We start from the raw sequence: 21610 nt of genomic DNA on the forward strand, positions 1-21610 counted from the left end.
GTGTTTTCCCCTGTCCAATTGTGTCCGATTGTCCTGATAATAATGATGCTGAGGTAACCGACACGTCTAAATTTTTCCCAGCCTGTGCGATTACATGCTCACAGTCACGCAATTTTGAAGATACTGTTGATTTGTCTGATTCGTTTCTGCTGCGCTCGGATCCTACCGAGCTCGTTCTGTCAGTGGATGACAAGGTGGTGAATGAAAATGAAATAAAATTGGACAATCACATTGTTAAAATTGGTCGGAAACAATTGAGTGAAGCACAAAAATCCGACCCGTCATTGTCTTATTGTGTTGACTCTGCTGTCAAAACCGAGTCGGAGTTAGAATTGGATACTTCTGGGATGGTGATATTCTGATGCGTAAGTGGACATCAGCGTCTGTGGTTGATCCAGACACACCGCCCATCTATCAAATTGTGTTGCCAACCTGTTATCGGTCGGCAGTGTTGAAATTAGCGCATGACCACGTCATGGCAGGACACTTTGGTGTTAATAAAACTTTAAGTAGCATCACTAAGTATTTCTTTTGGCCTAGTCTAAGATCAAGTGTCAAGAATTACTGTCGTTCATGTCATGCGTGTCAGGTCGCCGGGAAGCCTAATCAAGTCGTGCGGCCGGCTCCCTTGCACCCTATACCAGTGATGGGTGAGCCCTTTGAGGGTTTGATTTTGGATTTTGTTGGTCCCCTTCCAAAATCTAAACAGGGTTATCAGTACATTTAAACTCTAATGTGCGCGGCCACTAGATTTCCCGAAGCTGTACCTTTACGCAACATTAAACCTCTTAAACATTAAATTCTGTTCGCTCTTTGGTCTGCCTCGCGTAATTCAAACCGATCGTGGCACGAATTTTATGTCAACTCAGTTTAAGCGTGCGCTCGAGGCAATTTCAGTGTCACATCAAGTCTCCACCGCGTACCATCTGCAATCACAGGGAGCGTTAGAGCGCTTTCACCAAACGCTTAAAACAATGTTGCGTACTCACTGTGTCGATGCAGACAAAGATTGGGCAGAGAGCCTCCCGTTTTTAATGTTTGCTGTGAGAGAAACCGTGCAAGATTCGCTCGGATATAGTCTGGCAGAGCTCGTTTATGGCCACGTTTTTTGCAGCCCTTTGAAGCTTTTGAATGAGCAGTTACTAGCGAGTGAGTCTTCTACAGTACCAGTAACGGAGTATGTGGACTCGTTACGTAAACGTTTGTCGCGCTCATGTGAGCTTGCCAAAATTCACCTTACCAATTCTCAAGCGTCTATGAAGGAGCATTATGATAAACGGAGTGTTGCCAGTTCATTTAAGCCAGGTGATTTAGTGCTCGCCTTACTGCCGGTGCCAGGCTCTGCGCTCCAGACTAAATTTGAGGGCCCGAATGTGATAAAAAGAAAAATCAATGACACAAACTATGTGCTAAAAACTCCTGATCGTCGCAAGAAAATCAAAATGTGCCATATCAACATGCTGAAACTCTATCACTCAAGAAACCCCAGCGAAGTGAAGTGTAAATCTGCAGTGGCAGTGCCAGCTGATCCAAAAGAGACTGATATGGATGTGGAAATTTGTAACGCAGTGTGTGTGGGGAGTTTACAAAACTCCGTAATATTAAAGGACTTGAATTCCCGTCTGTCTTACCTAGGTGATGGTCAAAAAGACAGTGTGATAAACTTGACACACAGTTTCCCAGAGATTTTCACAGATGTTCCGTCCCACACGAACGTTTTGAGTCACGATATTGATGTTGGCAGCGCATCTCCAATCAAGCAACACCCATATAGAGTCAAGCCTTTTAAACGCAAAATTATGAAAACAGAATTGGAGTACATGCTCACTCATGGTTTAGCAGAGCCATCTCAGAGTGCACGGAGCTCGCCCTGCCTCTTAGTCCCGAAATCTGATGCATTTTTTCGTTTTTGCACTGATTTTAGAAAAGTAAATGCAGTTACCAAACCTGACTGTTTTCCTTTGCCGAGGATGGATGACTGTATCGACAAAATTGGACCTGCAAAGTTTGTTACAAAGCTTGACTTGCTTAAAGGGTATTGGCAAATCTCACTTAGTGCACGCGCTGCTGAAATTTCTGCCTTTGTCACCCCAGACTTCTTCGGTCAGTACTCGGTGATGGCGTTCGGGATGAGGAACGCCCCTTCCACATTCCAAAGACTTAAGAATATTGTCTTACGAGACATCAAAAACTGTGACTCATATCTGGATGATGTTGTGGTGTATTCTTCCATGTGGGAGGAGCACATTGAAACCTTACGTGAAGTATTTTCAAGATTGAAAGCTGCATCATTGACTGTAAACCTCGCTAAATGCGAATTTGCCAAAGCTTATGTCACCTACTTGGATAAACGTGTGGGGCAAGGCCAAGTGTCCCCTGTCTGTGCTAAAGTGGAGGCTATAATGAATTTTCCCAAGCCTTCTAACAAGCGAGAGCTGCACCGTTTTCTCGGCATAGCCGGGTATTACAGAGGGTTTTGCCGCAACTTTGCCAGCCTGGAGGCTCCCCTGACTAATCTTCTTCGGCCCTCCAACGTATTTCGCTGGTCTCCTGAGTGTGAACTTTCTTTTAATGGTGTAAAAGATCTGCTGAGCAACGCACCTGTTCTCACTGCTCCGAACTTTGAGCGCCCCTTTCAGCTGGAGGTAGACGCAAGCGCTGTGGAGGCGGGAGCTGTCCTTTCACAAATTGCTGAAACTTGCATTGTAAAACCCGTGTGCTACTCCTCAAAGTTTAACCGAAACCAGTGCAACTATAGCACAATTGAAAAAGAAGCCCTTGCTTTGTTGTAAGCTTTGAAACACTTCAAAGTTTATTTGGGTGGTTCAAGTTTCCCGACCAAAGTTTACACCGACCACAACCCTTTGGTGTTTCTAAATCGCATGTTTAATGCGAATCAACGGTTGATGCGTTGGGCACTTTCACTGCAGGAATTTAATCTTGAAATTGTGTACAAGCGCGGGACTGAGAATGTGATAGCAGACGCGCTGTCCAGAGCTCCTGGTGCTGAAAGCTCTGTGTAAAGTGTATAGAAAAAAAAATTAGGTGTAATTTTTTTTTACTATGGGTAAACATTGCTAGTGTGTATTGTTCCTGTGTGTGTTTCCTCCATTATCTATCTTTCTCTCTCTCTCTCCACATAAGCGGAGATCAGGTGTAGCTGTGAGAGGGGCGGCGCCAGCTATAAAGGCACGCCGTTGATGCTCCTCATCGAGTTCTCATCCTGTTTCCCCTCGCTATTGTGTGTGTGTCTGAGCAGTTCGCTCTGAGTTCTCTGTGCGACAGTGATCTGTCTGAAACCTTTTTTTTCATAGTAATCTGGTGAGATACTCTGTTAAATACGGTAATAGGACGGTAACCTGCATTAGCGGTGGCTGATTGTGTAATACCTTTCTCCAACCCTGTTTCAAAGTCATCTGGTGAGATACTCTGTTAAATACGGTACTAGGACGGTATCATGTGTTAGCTGTGGCTAATATTTACCTTAAGGCTAAATGATCAAAGGGAAGGCCCTTTTTCTTTTGTCCAGTTTTCTCCTGTTTTGTGGTTAGTTAGGGAGGTTAGAATTGTATGCTTAATTTAAGGAACTTTATTTTTTGGTTTACTTTTTGTTCTCTAATTCTGATTTTGACCTTTTTGTTTAATAAATCTGATACCCCTTTTTGACAACTTGGCCTGTGTGTGTGTGCTTGGGGAGCAGGAACGGGGACTCCGGGTGACCACTTTTTATAGCGGTCATCCTTAAATTTATGTGCGTAGCGGGGTGCATCCGCTACGTAACAGTATCTTACCAATCGTGTTAATATTATTTACGTGGCCAACGATAATAATTTTACACAGTACTGAGTTAACTTTTAGCAAGGTAACAAGATCTACAGCTCAAGGCAATAACTTAGAAGCACATAAACAAGAACACAATTCTTACAAAATGAGAACAAAGATTTATTGAGCTACACTACGATACATGAAACTAACTACGTAATAAGCAAACAACAAACAAACTCGCACACACAGAGGCAGTTTAGAGGATGTAAAATGAGTTGACAACCATCCCAAATTAATTCTAATACTTCTAACAAGATCTTAGAATAACACCTGATAAACCACAAAAGCAGAGATATGGCTTATCTTTAACTGTTTACGAACAATCTGCACCAGGGGCCTGTTTCAGAAAGCAGGTTAAGTGTAAACTCAGAGTATTTTAACCCTGAAATGAGAGAAACTCTGGGTTTTCCTTTTCAAAATGGCAGGTTTGTTAAACTTGAGAAATCGGGGTAAGTCAAGCCTGTTTCTGAAAGAGAGTTAACTTTAACTCAGAGTCAGTTACCGTGGTAACTTACTCTGTGAATCTAACCTGGTCCGGAGCAGGTTTTATTCTCTAAACTCTGAGTTTCTGTCGGTCTCCTCCCCTTTTTTAAAGATGAATCGTATTTTTCGCCTTATACGTTTACACCCACCTATTTTAGAGCTCATTTTGGAGATGCCCATAAAAACGATTAATGGAAACGTCATGATTCACATAACTTTTGAAAATACGCATAATATAACATGTGCATAACTGAGTAGATTAAACTTTTATTTGATAAGAAAAGATGTGCATAAACTACGAAGGAAACACTTAACAAATTACAGTATGTACATTAAAAAAAGGTTTGTTAGAGATGATGATGAAAATGTGAGTGAATGGACAAACCAGCAGACTGAGCACAGTGTAGAACATCTTAAATGTTGTTTTAGTCATTCTAAAATGCCTGAACTGTTTCAGTATTAGTGTATATTATTAATTACCTCCGAGCGTCAGGAGCGTGTCAAGAGTCTCCGCATCTGGCTTCAAACGCCCCCACGTGTTCATTGCGTGTCAGCATTGTCTTGTGTCTCTGAGGCACAAGTACATTTGTTAAATAAATAATTAATTGAAGCAGCTTCTTCTACCGCAGTAAATTCTGTTTTTACTGTTGATATTTGGCGCAAGTTAATCAGGAAGTGACGATTTTGTTCTCTTTGACTCATTGGATAAAAACGCTGCTTTATTTGCATCTTTTATGCAATATTCCAGTTTTGCACAAATTTATGTAATATATTTGGATGGAAACACAGCTATTGCCTACATTTTTGTCACACACAGAACAAAGTCACGTACGAGGCTTGTCCTTTTTCATAAATAATTAGCTTAACCTTTGACATGTACTGTTACTAGATTTATGGGATTATTATTCTGTCTAAAAATTATTTTTTAGTTCTGCTTACCTTCTTAATGTTATATCAACCTCTTTCACTTGATTAATAAAAAGGCAGACACACAAGTGCACTGTTAAATCTATTAAAACTGATAAACGTGTATAAAAGTTTAGAAACATTTTATAAACATCACACATTACATTACTTATTTTATTATACTTAAAAAATTAAATACTTTAAATTAAAAATTACGCATTAACTTGAGCAGCTGTTTTCCCAGGCTAACTGTCTCTGTTTCACTTATGGTTGCTTCTTATTAAATATATACGCTCATATTTGCTATAACTTTGCATGATCAGATTAAATTCAGCCGGAGAAAGAAATGCTGATCTCTTTTTTTAAGATGTTGCCATAGTCACTCGTAATATCTGCGCTCCATTGATAATGCCTTTTTATAGTCACAGTGTGCACGCTTAACTCTGAGTTGGTCTACTCAAAGTTGATTGACCTAACTCATTTCAGCTATTCTGAAACCGAAAACTCAGAGTTTTTAATCTCTCTGTAAATCAACTCAGAGTTCAAGTTTAAACTCCGAGTTGTTTGAACCTCCTTACTGAAACAGGCCCCAGATCAGCAAGAGACGTTTGTTTGTTACTTGCACTTTTGCTGAAGATGAATCTCCCTCGCCAGTTGGCCTTGGGGAAACACAGTGCTCTGTGATGTCCTTGGAATTCCCTCGCTTGTGGGTGGGTAGTTCTGGGATACTGAGGTGATGGATTGCTGAAAGTTCGTGCGGTTTCAAAGCAAAGTTTCTTTGTTGCAGGGTGTCTTTAAGTGACCTGGGGCCTGTTTCAGTAAGGAGGTTCAAACAATTCGGAGTTTAAACTTGAACTCTGAGTTGATTTACCGAGAGATTTTCGGTTTCAGAATAGCTGATCTGAGTTGGGTCAATCAACTTTGAGTAGACCAACTCAGAATTAAGCGCGCACACCGTGACTATAAAAAGGCATTATCAATAGAGCGTAGACATTACGAGTGACTATGGCAACATCTTATAAAAATAGATCAGCATTTCTTTCTCCAGCTGAACTTGATGTGCTCATGCAAAGTTATAGCAAATATGAGTGTATATATTTAAAATGAAGCAACCATCAGGGAAACAGAGACAGTTAGCATGGGAAAACAGCTGCCCAAGTTAATGCGTAATTTTTAATTTTAAGTATTTAAACATTTTAAGTATAATAAAATAAGTAATGTAATGTGTGACGTTTATACTTTTTTTTCTAAACTTTTATACACTTTTATCAGTTTTAATAGATTTAACAGTGCACTTGTTATGTGTCTGCCTTTTTATTGATCAAGTGATAGAGGTTGATATAACATTAAGAAGGTAAGCAGTAATAAAATCATTTAGACAGAATAATAATCCCATTAATCTAGTAACAGTGCATGTCGAAGGTTAATTATTTAAGAAAAAAAGGACAAGCCTCGTACGTGACTTTGTTCTGTGTGTAACAAAAATGTAGGCAATAGCTGTGTTTCCATCAAAATATAGGCTATTACATAAATTTGTGCAAAACTGGAATAACGCCTAAAAATAAAGCAGCGTTTTTATCCAAAGAGTCGAAGAGAACACAATCGTCACTTCCTGATTAACTTGCGGCAAATATCAACAGTAAAAACAGAATTACTGCGGTAGAAGAAGCTGCGTCAATGATTTTTTATTTAATTAATGTACCTGTCCTGAGCCTCAGAAAACAATTGACACACAATGAACACGTGTGGGCGTTTGAAGCCAGACGCGGAGATCTTGACACGCTCCAGACGCTCTGAGGTAATTAATAATATACACTAATACTGAAACAGTAAATGCATTTTAGAATGACTAAAACAACATTTAAGATGTTCTACACTGTGCTCAGTCTGCTGGTTTGTCCTTTCACACACATTTTCATCATCATCTCTAACAAACCATTTTTTAATGTACATACTGTAATTTGTTAAGTGCACTTCGTAGTTTATGTGCATCTTTTCTTATCAAATAAAAGTTTAATCTACTCAGTTATGCACATGTTATATTATGCGTATTTTCAAAAGTTATGTGAATCATGACGTTTCCATCAATCTTTTTTATGCACATCTCCAAAATGAGCTCTAAAATAGCTGTGTGGAAATGTAAGACTAATGCGAGAAATACCGCTTCATCTTTAAAAAGGGGAGGAGACCGACAGAAACTCAGAGTTTAGAGAATAAAACCTGCTCCGGACCAGGTTAGATTCACAGAGTAAGTTACCACGGTAACTGACTCGGAGTTAAAGTTAACTCTCTTTCAGAAACAGGCTTGACTTACCCTGCTTTCTCGAGTTTAACAAACCTGCCATTTTGAAACGGAAAACCCAGAGTTTCTCTCATTTCAGGGTTAAACCACTCTGAGTTTACACTTAACCTGCTTTCTGAAACAGGCCCCTGGTCTGATCCATCCCTATGGCACTGTCTGCCAATGAGCAATTGCCATGAAGGGCGGGGCTACACCCCATGCCGATGTAGAAAGGGTCAATCATTAACACACTGCATGTAGATTTTACATGGTAAAACTCTTGCAAGATTGAAACTATCTTACATCAAATCTTACAAGACACATACTGTTTGTACTACTAGTTTTTCATTTACACCAACAGATTGCAAATGTCACTAGCTTTCATTCAAGACCAGATCTCATACATTTTAGACACACGCAGATCAATTTAATCTGCTTTAAGGGTTAAAACAACACATTGATTAACCTGGTTGGTTGAAATAACCACAGCATATGAGGAACATTATGGTGTATTAATCAAAGATACATCTGCCTTAGTTCTAACATTTAAAGAGATTGTCGTTCATTTGTAAGCATTAATGTTTCTAGAGATCTCTTCGTCTCTACGAAATTGTGCATCTGACAGGATGCACAATTTCAATGTCATTCAAAAGTCTTGTGAGGCGGTTCCTGCTGAAAATCCTGTAAAGCCCCTTTATTTAGTTTAAATCATTTACTAATTTTGCTGAAGGGTACCTGGAACATCTGTGGCCAAAGTATTGGTCAGAATAACCAAAAATCAATTGGTGCTTTGTTATCATGATGGTTTAAGCCCTTAAGCCAGTTCAATGACTGAGACAATTTGGAGATGCCCAAGATTTCAGATTCAACTCGTGTTGACCACTGCAATATGCCCATGAGTTCCTTCAATGTGTTTATTAAGGGATGATGATTTGCTGAAACTCTCCCCACACTGAGTGCATGTAAATGGTTTCTCTCCAGTGTGGATCCTCATGTGGTTATTAAGGTGTGATGAGCAGTAAAAACTCTTCCCACACTGAGTGCATGCGTATGGTTTCTCTGCAGTGTGGATCCTCATGTGTAGATTAAGGTATGATGATTGGCTGAAACTCTTCCCACACTGAGTGCATTTGAATGGTTTCTTTCCAGTGTGGATCATCATGTGGTGATTAAGGTTTGTTAAGCAGTTAAAACTCTTCCCACACTGAGTGCATACGTATGGTTTTTCTCCAGTGTGGATCCTCATGTGTTGATTAAGGTGTGACGATTGTTTGAAACTCTTCGCACACTGAGTGCATGTGAATGGTTTCTTTCCAGTGTGGATCATCATGTGTTGATTAAGGTGTGATGAGCAGTTAAAACTTTTCCCACAAGGAATGCATGTGAATGGTTTCTCTCCAGTGTGGATCATCATGTGTAAATTAAGGTGTGATGATTGGTTGAAACTCTTCCCACACTGAGTGCATGTGAATGGTTTCTTTCCAGTGTGGATCATCATGTGATAACTAAGGTGAGATGATTGGTTGAAACTCTTCCCACACTGAGTGCATGTGAATGGTTTCTCTCCAGTGTGGATTATTATGTGAATCTTAAGTTTGCTTTTGGTTGCGAAACTCTTTCCACACTGAGTGCAGGTGAAACGATTCTTGTCTCTCCTTTTTAAAACACCATCAGTCTGTAAATGAGTTTTTTCCTCAATTTTGACATGATGTTCCTCCTCTTTACTCCCCTCATTCTCTTCAATTAGGTCTGAAATAAATAAAACATTAGTTTTCATTAAGTCTTAAAAACTCTCATCAAAAGCTGAAAAGTGAAAAGACACTGGAAACATTGGCTAAACACACTGTAATTTTGATGCACAGTAAATGTAAAATAAATCAGATCATATTTTGTTTGGTCCATTAACGTGTACACATTTAAGCAGATACAATTCAATTCATCTTTATTTATCTAGTGCTTTTACAATGTAAATTGTGTCAAAGCCGCTTAACATAAAAGTTATAGTGAATTTAAACAGTGTCAGTCCAGTTTTTAGAGTTTTTCATAAAAGTCATTTTGGTCATATTGATAAGACACAGATTTCTACGATTTGTAAAGTGGACAGGGAATACTTGTTTGTTGTGTGCCTGACTGGTAAATGTATCAGAAAAAAAGTTCTGGGGTAACAGCTGAATATTTGCCTCGCAGAAATGAGACATACCTATACAGCATCTGCATAAAGGCTGGAATGTGCACCTTTCCCTTTGTGTGCTGTTGGGTCATTTTCATCCATTCTGGGGTGATTTTGAGGCTTAATTTGGCCAAAACGTTCTCAGTGTTTCAGCAAAGGACTGATATTTGGGGACATCTTATTTTGACATATTCTGGAAAAATGCTCAATTGGCCTCTATTATAATTTTTTTTATAGTGCAAATAAAATACAATAAATAATAACAACAACAACAACATGGAAATCACTCAAATAAGCATATAAATGAGAGTAATAAATTCATTAAGACACAATGAGTTCCCCCATCAATGGGAAAATGCTTTAAAATTTTTTTTAAAAACCTCAATACACTCTGGGCAAATTTACTCCCTTTTCGTTATATTCATGGCTGTTTTTTCTCCACTGACCTCTATTATAAGAAAAATTTTTTTATTGCAAAGCCATGACAGCACATATTCATGAATTTATGATTGTTGGTGTTCTTCGTAACGACATTGTTTAATTGGTCCTCCCATGTGACGGCAAAAAGGAAATGGGTGAGAGAATAAAGGAGGAGGAGGAGAGTTAAAGAAGACAGCATTATGTGGTGTGTAGAAGAAAGAGAAGTTGACTGTACTGTTGCTGTGTGGGGAAAGGAGTAAAGAAGTCGGGTCGAGACGAGCAGTGTAAACTTAACGACTGGCTGTGAGAAACAAAAAGCGGAAGTATGTATTGAAGCAACAGAGCAAAGACCGCTGTCTTGTTACTGAAGTGCACGTGACGTCGTTTGAATGTGTGCGTCACTAAAGACTTCAGTGCAATGTGTCCTGAACAAAATCAACTTACCGATTTATCTTTCTCGCTGGCATGGAGTCAGCTGCCAACTCACCGGCTGGGTTCACCAACAACCTCAACCTTCACATCCACATTCGCCATTCCCCACACATTTGCCTTGACCCCTCCGCTCCGTGGGTAAGAAGCAAAAGTTTTTGTTTTCTTTGCCCAAATTCTCATTTTGTTTCTCTTGTTTTGTTTTCTCCCTGTACTATTGTTATCATTATTATTTTCCCCGTTGTCAAATCTGACAAATCTGCTGGCCTGAAATCATTTGCATTTTTTTTCTTTCATTTGAGTTATTAGTGCTGAGGGTTCTGCGTTTCATTGTTATATTGTTTGATTTGTTGTTGATACTGCTGTTTGTGTGTGAAAAGTATTTTTTATTATTATTATTGACTAATACAAACTTTATTTAGACAATTACAGCAATTATCTGAGTTTTTTTCTGGTTCTCATTGTTTGTTATTTTATTTATTTAATTATTTTTTATTATTTGTAACTGGTGGTGAGAGCTAGCCGTGGTATATTTTGTTTGAAATGTATTTTGACAGATATTCTGTCTGGCGCCCAAGATTAACTACTTAAAAACAAGTGACAAACATATTTGTTTAATATTTGTTTATTGTATTTTTTTTGGGGGGGAAATCACCATTCCCACATCACCATTACATTTCCCTGTTGGGAAGAGATTTGTGATTTTTAAAATTGATTATCAGTTTCAGTGCAAAAAAGTTTCTGCCTTATGGAGTATAGTGTGTATGTGTGTGTGTGTGTGTGTGTGTGTGTGTGTGTGTGTGTGAGAGAGAGAAAGAGAGAGAAGCTGGATTTATTGACCTTATTCTAAAATGCGGAAGTGTGTCTGTTTTCGCGATTGTTTTAGAACTTCCGATTCAGTCGCCTAAGGTAGAAATGACTAGGAATAATAAACGGCAGAAAATGGTCAAACTACTTGCTCAACAAGCAAATGTTTGCATGACTATACAGACCAAGTAGAATAATATAATAAGGAAATATCAGTTTGCAACATCAAACAGCGAAAATAGCATTTTTTAATATCTAAAAATGAATGTAAGTGAAAGACCGGAAGTCTGGTGCCAAAAAGATTCAAATGGCTGCGGCTGCTCGTCTGCGAAGAATAAGGTGAATACTCTAGCCTGGCGCCGCATCACACACCACCGCTGACTGCACGCTTACCTCGCGAAATAGACGAGGCCTTACTCGCCACGTTCGCCATTGTGATATTCTTTAAAATGACAGGGGGCAGTCAAAAGAAACCCACTGTAGAGTCAGACGGATAAACAGAGAAGTAGAAAGTTTCCGAAACTACGTCATTTCATTAATATCGTTCAATGTTTTTAAACTAAATAGATTTTTTGTTTATATAAATTATTTTAATGATATAAGGATTTCTATGACCATTCAAGATTTTTTTTAATCAAACTTTGGTGCATCACTTGCTTTTGTTCATATCTCGGACAGTTCCACCCATTATAATTTCTTAAAACATTCTTAAAACATTAATGAATGCAGAACATGGGTTGCTCTACAAATACATATTTTTATTATGGCAAGAATAAAAGCAACAACAACAACAACAACAACAAAAAAGTACACTTACTAAAAAATACATGTTTCTTTAGATTTAGCCCGCTCCACAATTCACAGATTACTGTCTGGCTAGTTTTTCTCCTCTGCTTATGCTAAAAGGCAATAATGGTCCAACGTTTCTGACAATTAACACCAATAAAGCCTAGAAAAACAGGGCATCAGTATATTGTAAACTGATAGGTTCAAATATTCCCTGTGTGTTTTGTTTTTGTGGAGTTTCAGTGCACTTTACTGACGCATTTCATTAAAACAGTTTGAATAGAGAGAACAGAGAGAATTCTAGACATCTAATTGTTGTTGTTCTGAGATTGTATGTAGAGCAGTCTACAAACTTGTTGTGAGTGTTGAAGCTGGCCTCTGCTGATGAAACTGCAAACTATCTACAATAAACTTTCTTTTAATTGAATCTCTGACTCCTGCTCTTCTTCATCTGATAGACTGGTCATTTTTGGGTTAAAACTGTTGGTCCCCCTACAAAGTGTATTTCTGCACGCACACTATAATCTGCTGTTTTATTCCACTGAACTCCATATAAAAGACAGAAACTTATTTGAACAGGCCCATCTAAAGGGTGAATGCAGCCAACTGATGATCAACAGTAAAAATGACACATTTGACCTCTTCCCAACAAGGAAAACAGCAACAATCTAGAATGCATGATTATTTGGTGTCATGGCTTTGCGGTTAAAAAATGTGGTTATAATGGAAGTCAATGGGTCAAAAACAGCCAAGAACATAATGAAAGGGTATATAGATTGCGAGATTAATCGTATTATCATCACGATAACTATATTTTTGGCCCATGATCATGAAAATGGGAGACTAATAATACATAAAAGAATGACAAAAGACATGAGAACAAGTAACAGATTAAACTCATTCCTGTCTTTCAATGAGTGCTTATGTACATTTAGGAGAACTAGCACACTCAGGGCTGCAAGATGGATTTAATTAAGTATTCTTCTTATTAAAATATATCTGAATGAGGATTAAATGACTGAGTTGGTCTATGAGAATGAAAACTAACCTGTTTGTTCCTGTGGATCTTCCTGTTTGACTGTAATTGCTTCTTCAATCTTCACATCTTCACTCTCCTCTTTAATAAACGCCATCTTTATAACAGTGTGGAGATCAGTCGCTTCAGCAGGAGCTTTTCTCTGTGTTTGGACACTTTATCCTGTTTAAAATGAACAAAACAATAAAAATGTTCCATTTAAAATAAATAAAACAATAAACAGAAACAAAATAACTTTTCTTCAACACTTGCTTCAACAGTCTCTTTGTATGAAAGAAACTAAAAAGAAATAAGGCAAGTCAGAGCAAGAAACAAAAGCCACAAATGACCTGATTAAAACTAGTACTCCATTTCTTATAGTGATGTATACTTAGAATGGAATGACATTATACTATTTAATAAAGTAAACCTTCATTAAAACACTTATTACATGCTTTTACATCCCTGTAACTTTATTTGAGTATGTTCTTAATTGTTGTTTGTTTTATTTACTTTATTGTCTGCTTACAGCAACGTGTAGCATTTTTTTGCCCAAGACAAATTTTCTCTCGGTGACAAAAAGTGTATCCTATCTTTATTCAAACAATAGACCTCATTACTGTGAGTTAAATAGTACTGTGTTGTATAAAGGGTTAAAATAATATTGTCAACAGCAGGTACATAATTTAGCACTGAATAAAAAACCATAAGTGTAAACGCTTTAAAACAAACCTTTCTCCAGTTGAATCACAGCGCGGGAGCGGCGCAGGCTTATGACGTCACATCTCACGCCAAAATTAAAGTCTTTTTTTTTCTTCTTTTTTTTGCCACTTACTCTTAGTCATGAGTCATGACTTATATAGTTTCTCTCAGCGCTTGGACATTTTATCATGTTTAAAATGAACAAAGCAATAAAAATGTCCTGTTTAAAATAAATAAAACTATGAATAGAAACAAAATAACTTCCCTTCAACAGTTACTTTATATGAGAGTAATTAACAAAAATAAATCTGGTAAGTCCGAGCAAGAAACAACAGCCACAAATGAGCTGATTAAAACTAGTACTGCATTTTTTATATATAGTGATGTACACTTAGAATGAAGTGAAATTATGCCATTTAATCAATTAAACCTTCATTAAGACACTTAATACACACACGTTGTTCAATAGTTCTCTTTACTTTGAGTAAAATAGTATTACGTTGTATAAAGGGTTAAAATAAAATTGTCAACAGCAGAACTTCATTTAGTATTGGATGAAAAACCTGAAACTTTAATCAATCGCTTTATATCTGTGTAAAAGCTTTAAAACAAACCTTTCTCCAGTTGATTCACTTTTTTTTGTCATAAGAAAAAATATCTAAAATCAAATACAAATAATACTATTAGACAGAAAGGGGAAAAATATTAATATAATTACAGTATTATTATTAATAATAATACTAAAATTACTAAATTAAACAAACAAAATTAAACAAATGAATGAAATTACTATGACACTCAAACAAATCACCATAAGGAAAGCAACTAAAATCGAGAATCTTCTTTAAATACATCTGCATAATATTTCAGGAATCTTAGATTTTTTTTGTTGTTAATAAGATGAAGTGATTTTAGGAGGGAGTTAAATTCTATTCTAAAATGAGCAAATGAGTAATTATTTGCAAATTTCTGTTTGTGAATGAAAAATTTGCCATATAAGATTAACAAAAAATGTATGATGTGTTCCAGGGATTTAGCTTTTGGGTTATTATAATAGAAATAATGTTTTTTAGATTAAAGCAATTCACAGCGTTGGCAAAAGCAGATATATGAGAATTTAGGAGTGACCAAAATTGCTTGGATATTGGACAATCAAAAAACATATGTACAAGTGTTTCCTCTGCTTGTTCGCAGAAAGAACAGGGGCTGTCTATTTTAATAAATTTGGAAATACTAAAATTTTACAGAGTAGTTATTCTGTACAATTTTAAAGTGTATTTCTTTTGCCTTGTTGGAAATGCAATATTTCCCTGGTAAAAGCCAGGTTCTAGTCTATATCCTCAACCAAAGACCTCCAGTAACACTTTCCTCTAAAATTAATTTTCCTTTTAAATTGAAAAATTTGACACACAAAGCTATTGTTTCATTTCTTATCTAACAGACTAACACCTTCTAAAAGCAAAGGAGAATGAATATTCACTAAGCTCCTTGAGTTAAATCTACAGTGAGTTTGACTAGGTGAACTAAACCACGTGATACTGCCTTAACAACTTTATTAAATTTGTTAGGAGGAGTTGGAAAACAGTGGTAGGTTATAAATTGTTCATATGAAAGAATGTTTCATGCATCATTAAACAAGCAAAGATTACAGTTAATATTATTTTGAAAACAACTTTGGAAAAATAACAATTTGTTTCTGATTGTAATATCTCGGTTATTCCATAAGAAAAATCGGTGGGGAGAAAAATTGTGAACGTAACCAAGCTTCCAAGCAAGCAGACATTGCTTAGAGGGAAGATAATTACATTAAGGAAGAAACAAAAGACTACCAATTTTGTCAAAAAGTAGTTGGGAATAAAAAAACAAATATGTGTTGGACTGGTTAAGCATCTCTTCCAAATAATCTTCCAAATAATTGTAAAAATGTATATGATTTCAGAAAAATCTTAGAAATTTACACCCCCCTCTGCTTTACTACTAGAAAGAACTTCCTTTTTCAACTTATGAGGTTTGTTCTTCCAGATAAATTTTAAGAAAACAGTATTCATTTCTTTGGCCATTTTGTTTTCAACAAATTAAGATAACGTTGGATATACAAAATGAGAAAGACCCTCTGCCTTGGACAAAAAAACTCTTCCATATAATGACAGGTCCCGTTGTAGCCAGGAATTAAGAATATTTTTTAGTTTTGGTGATCCTAGACAAAAAAATAAAAAATAAGGGCTGTCTCACTAAAAGTTTTTCAATAACATAAATAAATAAATATTTAATTGTGGATCTAACAGGGATATCTTCTGTATATTCATAATTAAAATTATGAACAGGCATTATCTCACATTTAGAGATATTCAGCTTTAGACCAGAAACAATTGAGAAGTCAGAAATTGAAAATTAAATTTGATATGTTGGAGTCATCTTTTAGAAATAAAGTGGTGTCATCTGCCAATTGTGAAATCTTAATCTTCCTCCCAAAAACAGAAATTTCTTTCAAATCTTGATTTTGCACAATGCTTAACGATAGAAACTCTGTAACTAATAAAAATAAAAAGAAAGAGATTGGGCAGCTTTGCCTAATACCACACAAAATATCAAATCCATTAGAAGTATTAAAATTAATAATCACTGAACTATTGATTCCTAACAAAAGTTCCCAAATCCAAATAACCTCAATGCTTTAAACAGAAACTGGTGCTCAATCATATTAAAAGCTTTATAAAAATCAAGAGAAAGAATGAGACCATTTGAATAAATAGAATCAGCAAAATCTAGCAAATCCAAAACCAATCTTACGTTATTAGAAACATGGCGGCCTTTTATAAACCCAGGCTGAGTTTCAGAAATAATAGAATCAAGATTTGTTTTTAATCTGTTGGCAAAGTGTTATTTTTTTGTTTATTTTTTTGTCACTCACTGTTGTAGTCATGATATGATACATTTCTCCTTCATTTTCCACTTCACACAACATCTGCTATCTCTCTCACATACAAAGACATTCAGTATTTAAAGTTGATCAAAACTTTTAATCCAAACAATTTAAAACAATTTTGTTTAATTTATATAATCCACTAAGACTAAGTGTTGAAAGCAGAAAATCCCAAAATTCTAAAATGTATAACAAATAATCTGATGGGTGTTTTGAGCTAAAACTTTACAGACACATTCTGGAGACACAAAAGACTCATCTTAAATCTTGAAAAGGGGTAAAATAGGTGCCCTTTAAGTAAAAAGTACCCATTACTACTTCATGTTTTAGTTTACTAACTGAGTCATTATCACTATAAAGTGCCTTTGATGTCCCACAAGATCAAATCAGTCCTATATGGACATAAAGCGAAATAACATTCTGATGTTTTGCAGTAATTAATAGAGTTTACATACATATCAAAATCTCTGGATGCCAAATGTAGAAAGAAGTTATAAATACATGTATAGTAAGAAGGCTAGTTTCAAAGAGTAACTAAAAATACAATTTTAAAGGATACAAAAGTTTGGATGATAGCATTTTTAGGAGAACTGGAAAAGTCAACGCAAAACACTTCATATTAAGTATACTCCCAAAGCAAATCACTTTCTTCAGACTGAATACAGTAAAGAGCATTTGGGGAAATATTATTATTAGATTGAGCAAGTTTGTGATTTAGTGGAGAGCAGTTATTAGTAGAGACTTCACCAACTTTATTATAAGAGGAATTTATTTAAAACTCCTACCATTCTGTCACTTAAATATATACCAAAAACTCACGCAAACAGGTAAAGAAATCCGAGATCTATTAGTAATTGAGGGAATGTTTTTGTTTGACATGTACTGAGAAGATTTGTGCAGTCAAATATAAAATAATGTAAAAATACTTCGGGGCCAGGCTTGACTGAAGGTATTATACAGAGCCGGCCCAAGGCATAATAAGCGAACTAAGCGGCTGCTTAGGGCCCCGTGGCCACAAGGGGCCCCCAAGAGTGCTTGAAATTATTGTGTGACTGTTGTTTTAGTTTGTTGAGTTGTGGAATAGTGGTGGGACAAAATATATGCCCATTTATAGTGTTATTTCTGACCGCGATACATACTCGGGCGCCAAGATATTTGCCTAAATTTACAAAAGATCTGATTTAATTAATGAGTTTTTAACACCGACTGCAGCAGATAACTGCTTGAGCTACAGTACACACAGCCGCCACCAGATGGTGCTTCCCGTAATGGCGGATCGTTAGACATACATCAGCGTCATGTAAACCACTGAGATGAGCCATTGCAACGGGGAAAATCTAAGGCATACAGACACTTTCTTCTGTCCAAGCTGGACCAATGTATTTGTGTTTCGGACATCCAGCACCCCCGAATTTGCCACTAGTTTCTTTCTAACAGACGCGCTTTCACTTCGCTATATCGCTCGCGCGTGCCCGCGGCCCGTGCAACTTCTTATGTGCTCAAACTTTTTAACTATATAAAGAGAATAAATAAATATATATATATATATATATATATATATATATATATATATATATATATATATATATATATATATATAAAATATATAAAGATATTAATAGGACATAAACATATAATTTGAAGGGCCTTGCGTTTATTTGACTCTTACAGACCTTGTCAAAGTCTTGTAGATGGTATTTTGGCAAAAAAATATTAGGGGAATTAAAAAAATTAAATAGATGAGTAAATAACTAATGTTCTCTACTGCTGAAATCATACGTGCTCCGAGGGGCCTGTGCTCACCTCTCAGAGCATTCTGATCAATCGAAAAAATTGTGGGAATACACATTTTTTTATTAAAAATAAACCAGGGCTAAGCACAAAATGTTTCCATGTTTACATAAAATTAGTTGATCAAATTGTAATAAGTTTAAGTTTACAGAAAATTAGAAAGCAATAAATTACTATTTGGCAGTTTTTTTCTTAAAGGCATATTCCATTAAATTGAAATTCTGCTGCTGTGATAGAGATGTGCTCTCTTCAGTCATAAACTGCTCTCTGCACATCAGTATTTTAAGCTTGTTTGACAGATGTGCACTTATTTTACATTGTTGCAATTCTATAAATGCGTGTTTATAAAAGAAATTCATCATAAATTTTTGATGCATTTTCCCCCTTCATTTACCAAAATTGTGATATATTGTGGCTGGTTTTTTGTGATCTATCAATATATCGCAGAATCACTGATATCGTGATTGAAGAAGCAGTGCCCGGAACAGCAGCAAAATGCTTTTTCATGAACTTGGTGATAAAAAATACGCTTCTGATTTATACAATTGACAGTTGGTAAATACACTGCAAAAATTATTTTCTTTCTTATAGTTTTTGTGTGATTTTTAGTCCAAATATCTAAAAATTGTTAAACCAATAAACATTTTATAGAAGGATTTTTAGTCAAAATGATATGAATTTTTCATTAAAAAAGCTCAGTAATCTGCCAATTAGGGTAAATAAAAAATATTGTTTTAGGTTTTAAATAAGATTATTTTACTGATCTCATTGGCAGATAAATTTGTTTTACAAAAAAAAAAAATTCACTTAATATAGAATTATTTCTGAAAACTGAAAATTTTTTGTACGTATTTACTAATTTGATTGATATGCGAGTATGTCTAGAAAATGCTTCCTGATTTAGTTTGATTTTAATTTAAATAGATGTTTTAAGTTATTTAAACTACAAAATACAATATGAATTTTTTCAGTATTAACATTTATATCCAATTCAAAAAAATGTATCTTTATTGTTACTATGTTTGACTGTTTGGCAGCGTCTTGTGCCTGAATAATAATAAAAATCAGTATGTTATTGGCTACTTCCAGCTGCTTTTGTTTCTGCCAGCCCATATTAATGTTTTGTGTCTAATTATTTAGATTTGTGGCAAGTAGTCATATAAAAAGTTGGATCAATAGGAAGTTGTTTCTGCAGAATAATATTTAGAATTGTCTTAAAACATATATTTTTTTATGTAAGCAACACAGCTACAGCGAATAAAATCAATAATGTGTGTTTTAAATTCATAGTGTGCGAATTATCAATGATTGACGATAATTTTTCATATTGTTTGTACCAAGGGGGCCCCAAATAAAATCCTGCTTAGGGCCCCTTGAAGGCTTGGGCCGGCCCTGTTGATGAGTATTATGAACAATTGATCGGCGCAGCCGAATTGGACCATCTCCATTTTATATACTCCCAGCCACTCACCATTTTTCTGTTTATTGTCTTTTTGCCAGCATTAAACATTCTTTTACTTGCAATTGGGTTCCACGTCGTGCTTCCTTGTTTATCGTCACACAGGTAATAACTACGATAAATAGGCATAAAAAAGAACAGTCTACAATAAATAAGTTATGGCAGGGCTAGTCAATTGGTGGCCATTAGGTCATATTTATCTAGTTCTTCTACTGGTTTTTTTTTAATTATTATCATTTAAATCACTCGCTGCACCCCTTCAGCGTCATTTTTTGACGTGCAGGGATTCCCCATAGAATCTGTACAGGAGCACGAGCCATTGAAATTTGACGTGTTAGGTATATATAGGGACGAGTAATAACTACGATAAATAGGCATAAAAATAAACAGGCTACAACAAATAAGTTATGGCAGGGCTCGTCAGTTGGTGGCCATCAGGTCATATTTATCTAGCTCTTTTACTAATTTTTTATTTTAAAAATCACTCGTTGTCTGATATCAAAGTGCTGTCTGTGAAACAGCAGTGACTTTGACAACGCTCCATGGCACGAGCAACACCAGTAACTTATCCTAAGCACTTTAAGTGTTTCCTAGTTTTTATCGGAGGCTTGTTGACATTGATTACTGTATGTAATGTGCTGTGATTATATGTTTGGTTAATCAATGATTACTCAGCGCAATGCGATTATTAATAAAAAGCAATATTATTTAATTATTTGTTTGTCTGTTTATTGTTTGGTTCACTGATTTATTTTTTTATTGTATTTTTATTTATATATTAATAAATATATTAATATGTGGCGCTGACGTCACTGCATGGCGCGATCCCAAGATCCATTGCGGTTTTCCACTCATTAAGTAGAACACTTTAATTGATAAAGATGTGAACATGTGCTTCCATTTTCGATACAAAAACTGTTCAGTCTGGTCAAGAAGTTGTGTTTAGAACCTTTAGAAGTACACGGTGGTTGTTTCGTGATGGAGTAAATGACAGCAGATAATAAAAAATATATATATAATAAGCTGCACAATATGTGCAAGTAAGTATGCTAGCTAAGTTAGCAAATTAAATCCAAGTTTGTTTATTTTTTTCACATGTAATCATGAAATTAAAAGTAATTAGGCGATTGTATGATTTTTATGATGTATTTTCATATTACAGTAGTTCACTACACTTTAGCCATTTATAAATGTTCAGATGAGCAACAGTGTTGCCAGATTGGTTTGTTTTTCAGTAATTGTGAGAAAGCCACACAAAACTATAGAATAAAAAGACAAATCTTAGCAATGGTACACTATACAAATGTATTCATAGCTATGCCAGTGCTGTGGCTTATCACAATTATTTAATAAATCATAATAAAGTAAATTTCTTCTCTAAAAAAGTCTACCTTGTTTTGATATTGTAAAGTGTTTTCCACGTCTGTTATTTGGCACAACAGGGATATAAAAAATTCACCTGTCCAGCCACGCCCAATTTATCCCTTGTTGTACAACTCAAAACCAATCAAAAAACTGCCCAATCTGCCAACACTGATGAAAAAAATACTGGTAAAATTGTAAGAAATTCTGATATATATATATATATATATATATATATATATATATATATA

At 35.7% G+C, this 21610-nt stretch overlaps 3 protein-coding genes across 7 annotated transcripts in view; 2 read left to right on the plus strand and 1 right to left on the minus strand.

Moving 5' to 3' along the window:
- The window catches only part of LOC100537855 (uncharacterized), a 150258-nt gene that overhangs the window by 60100 nt on the left and 68548 nt on the right, over window positions 1–21610 (plus strand). The window lies entirely within an intron of this gene.
- The window catches only part of LOC147845162 (uncharacterized), an 83481-nt gene that overhangs the window by 15800 nt on the left and 46071 nt on the right, over window positions 1–21610 (plus strand). The gene's annotated exons all lie outside the window — the stretch shown is intronic.
- Window positions 3919–13905, minus strand: LOC137488698 (uncharacterized). 5 transcript variants are annotated; one of them, XR_015484189.1, is made up of 4 exons: window positions 13855–13905; window positions 13156–13305; window positions 7718–9244; window positions 3919–4162 (listed from the first exon to the last, which is right to left on the minus strand). XR_015484189.1 is itself a non-coding variant. In XM_087250448.2 (3 exons), the coding sequence occupies exons 2-3, from the start codon at window positions 13238–13240 to the stop codon at window positions 8361–8363; spliced, it is 969 nt and encodes a 322-aa protein (XP_087106574.1). In that variant the 5' UTR covers window positions 13241–13305; window positions 13855–13905; the 3' UTR covers window positions 3919–8360. The 5 variants fall into 5 exon arrangements, 2 of the variants coding, with proteins under 2 accessions (XP_087106574.1, XP_088506797.1); XR_015484188.1 differs by having other exon boundaries at window positions 7706–9244; XR_015942624.1 differs by adding an exon at window positions 9696–9858 and having other exon boundaries at window positions 3919–9244.

Source organism: Danio rerio, chromosome 4 (genome assembly GCF_052040795.2).
Source record: "Danio rerio strain M-AB ecotype USA chromosome 4, GRCz13ab, whole genome shotgun sequence".
Lineage (NCBI taxonomy): Eukaryota > Metazoa > Chordata > Actinopteri > Cypriniformes > Danionidae > Danio > Danio rerio.

Excerpts from the sequence above, each read along its gene's own strand:
- LOC137488698 (XM_087250448.2), bottom strand. The coding sequence starts at position 13,240 with ATGGCGTTTATTAAAGAGGAGAGTGAAGATGTGAAGATTGAAGAAGCA. Across the intron at positions 9,245-13,155 it reads AGATCCACAGGAACAAACAG|ACCTAATTGAAGAGAATGAG; the intron begins GTTAGTTTTCAT and ends TATTTATTTCAG.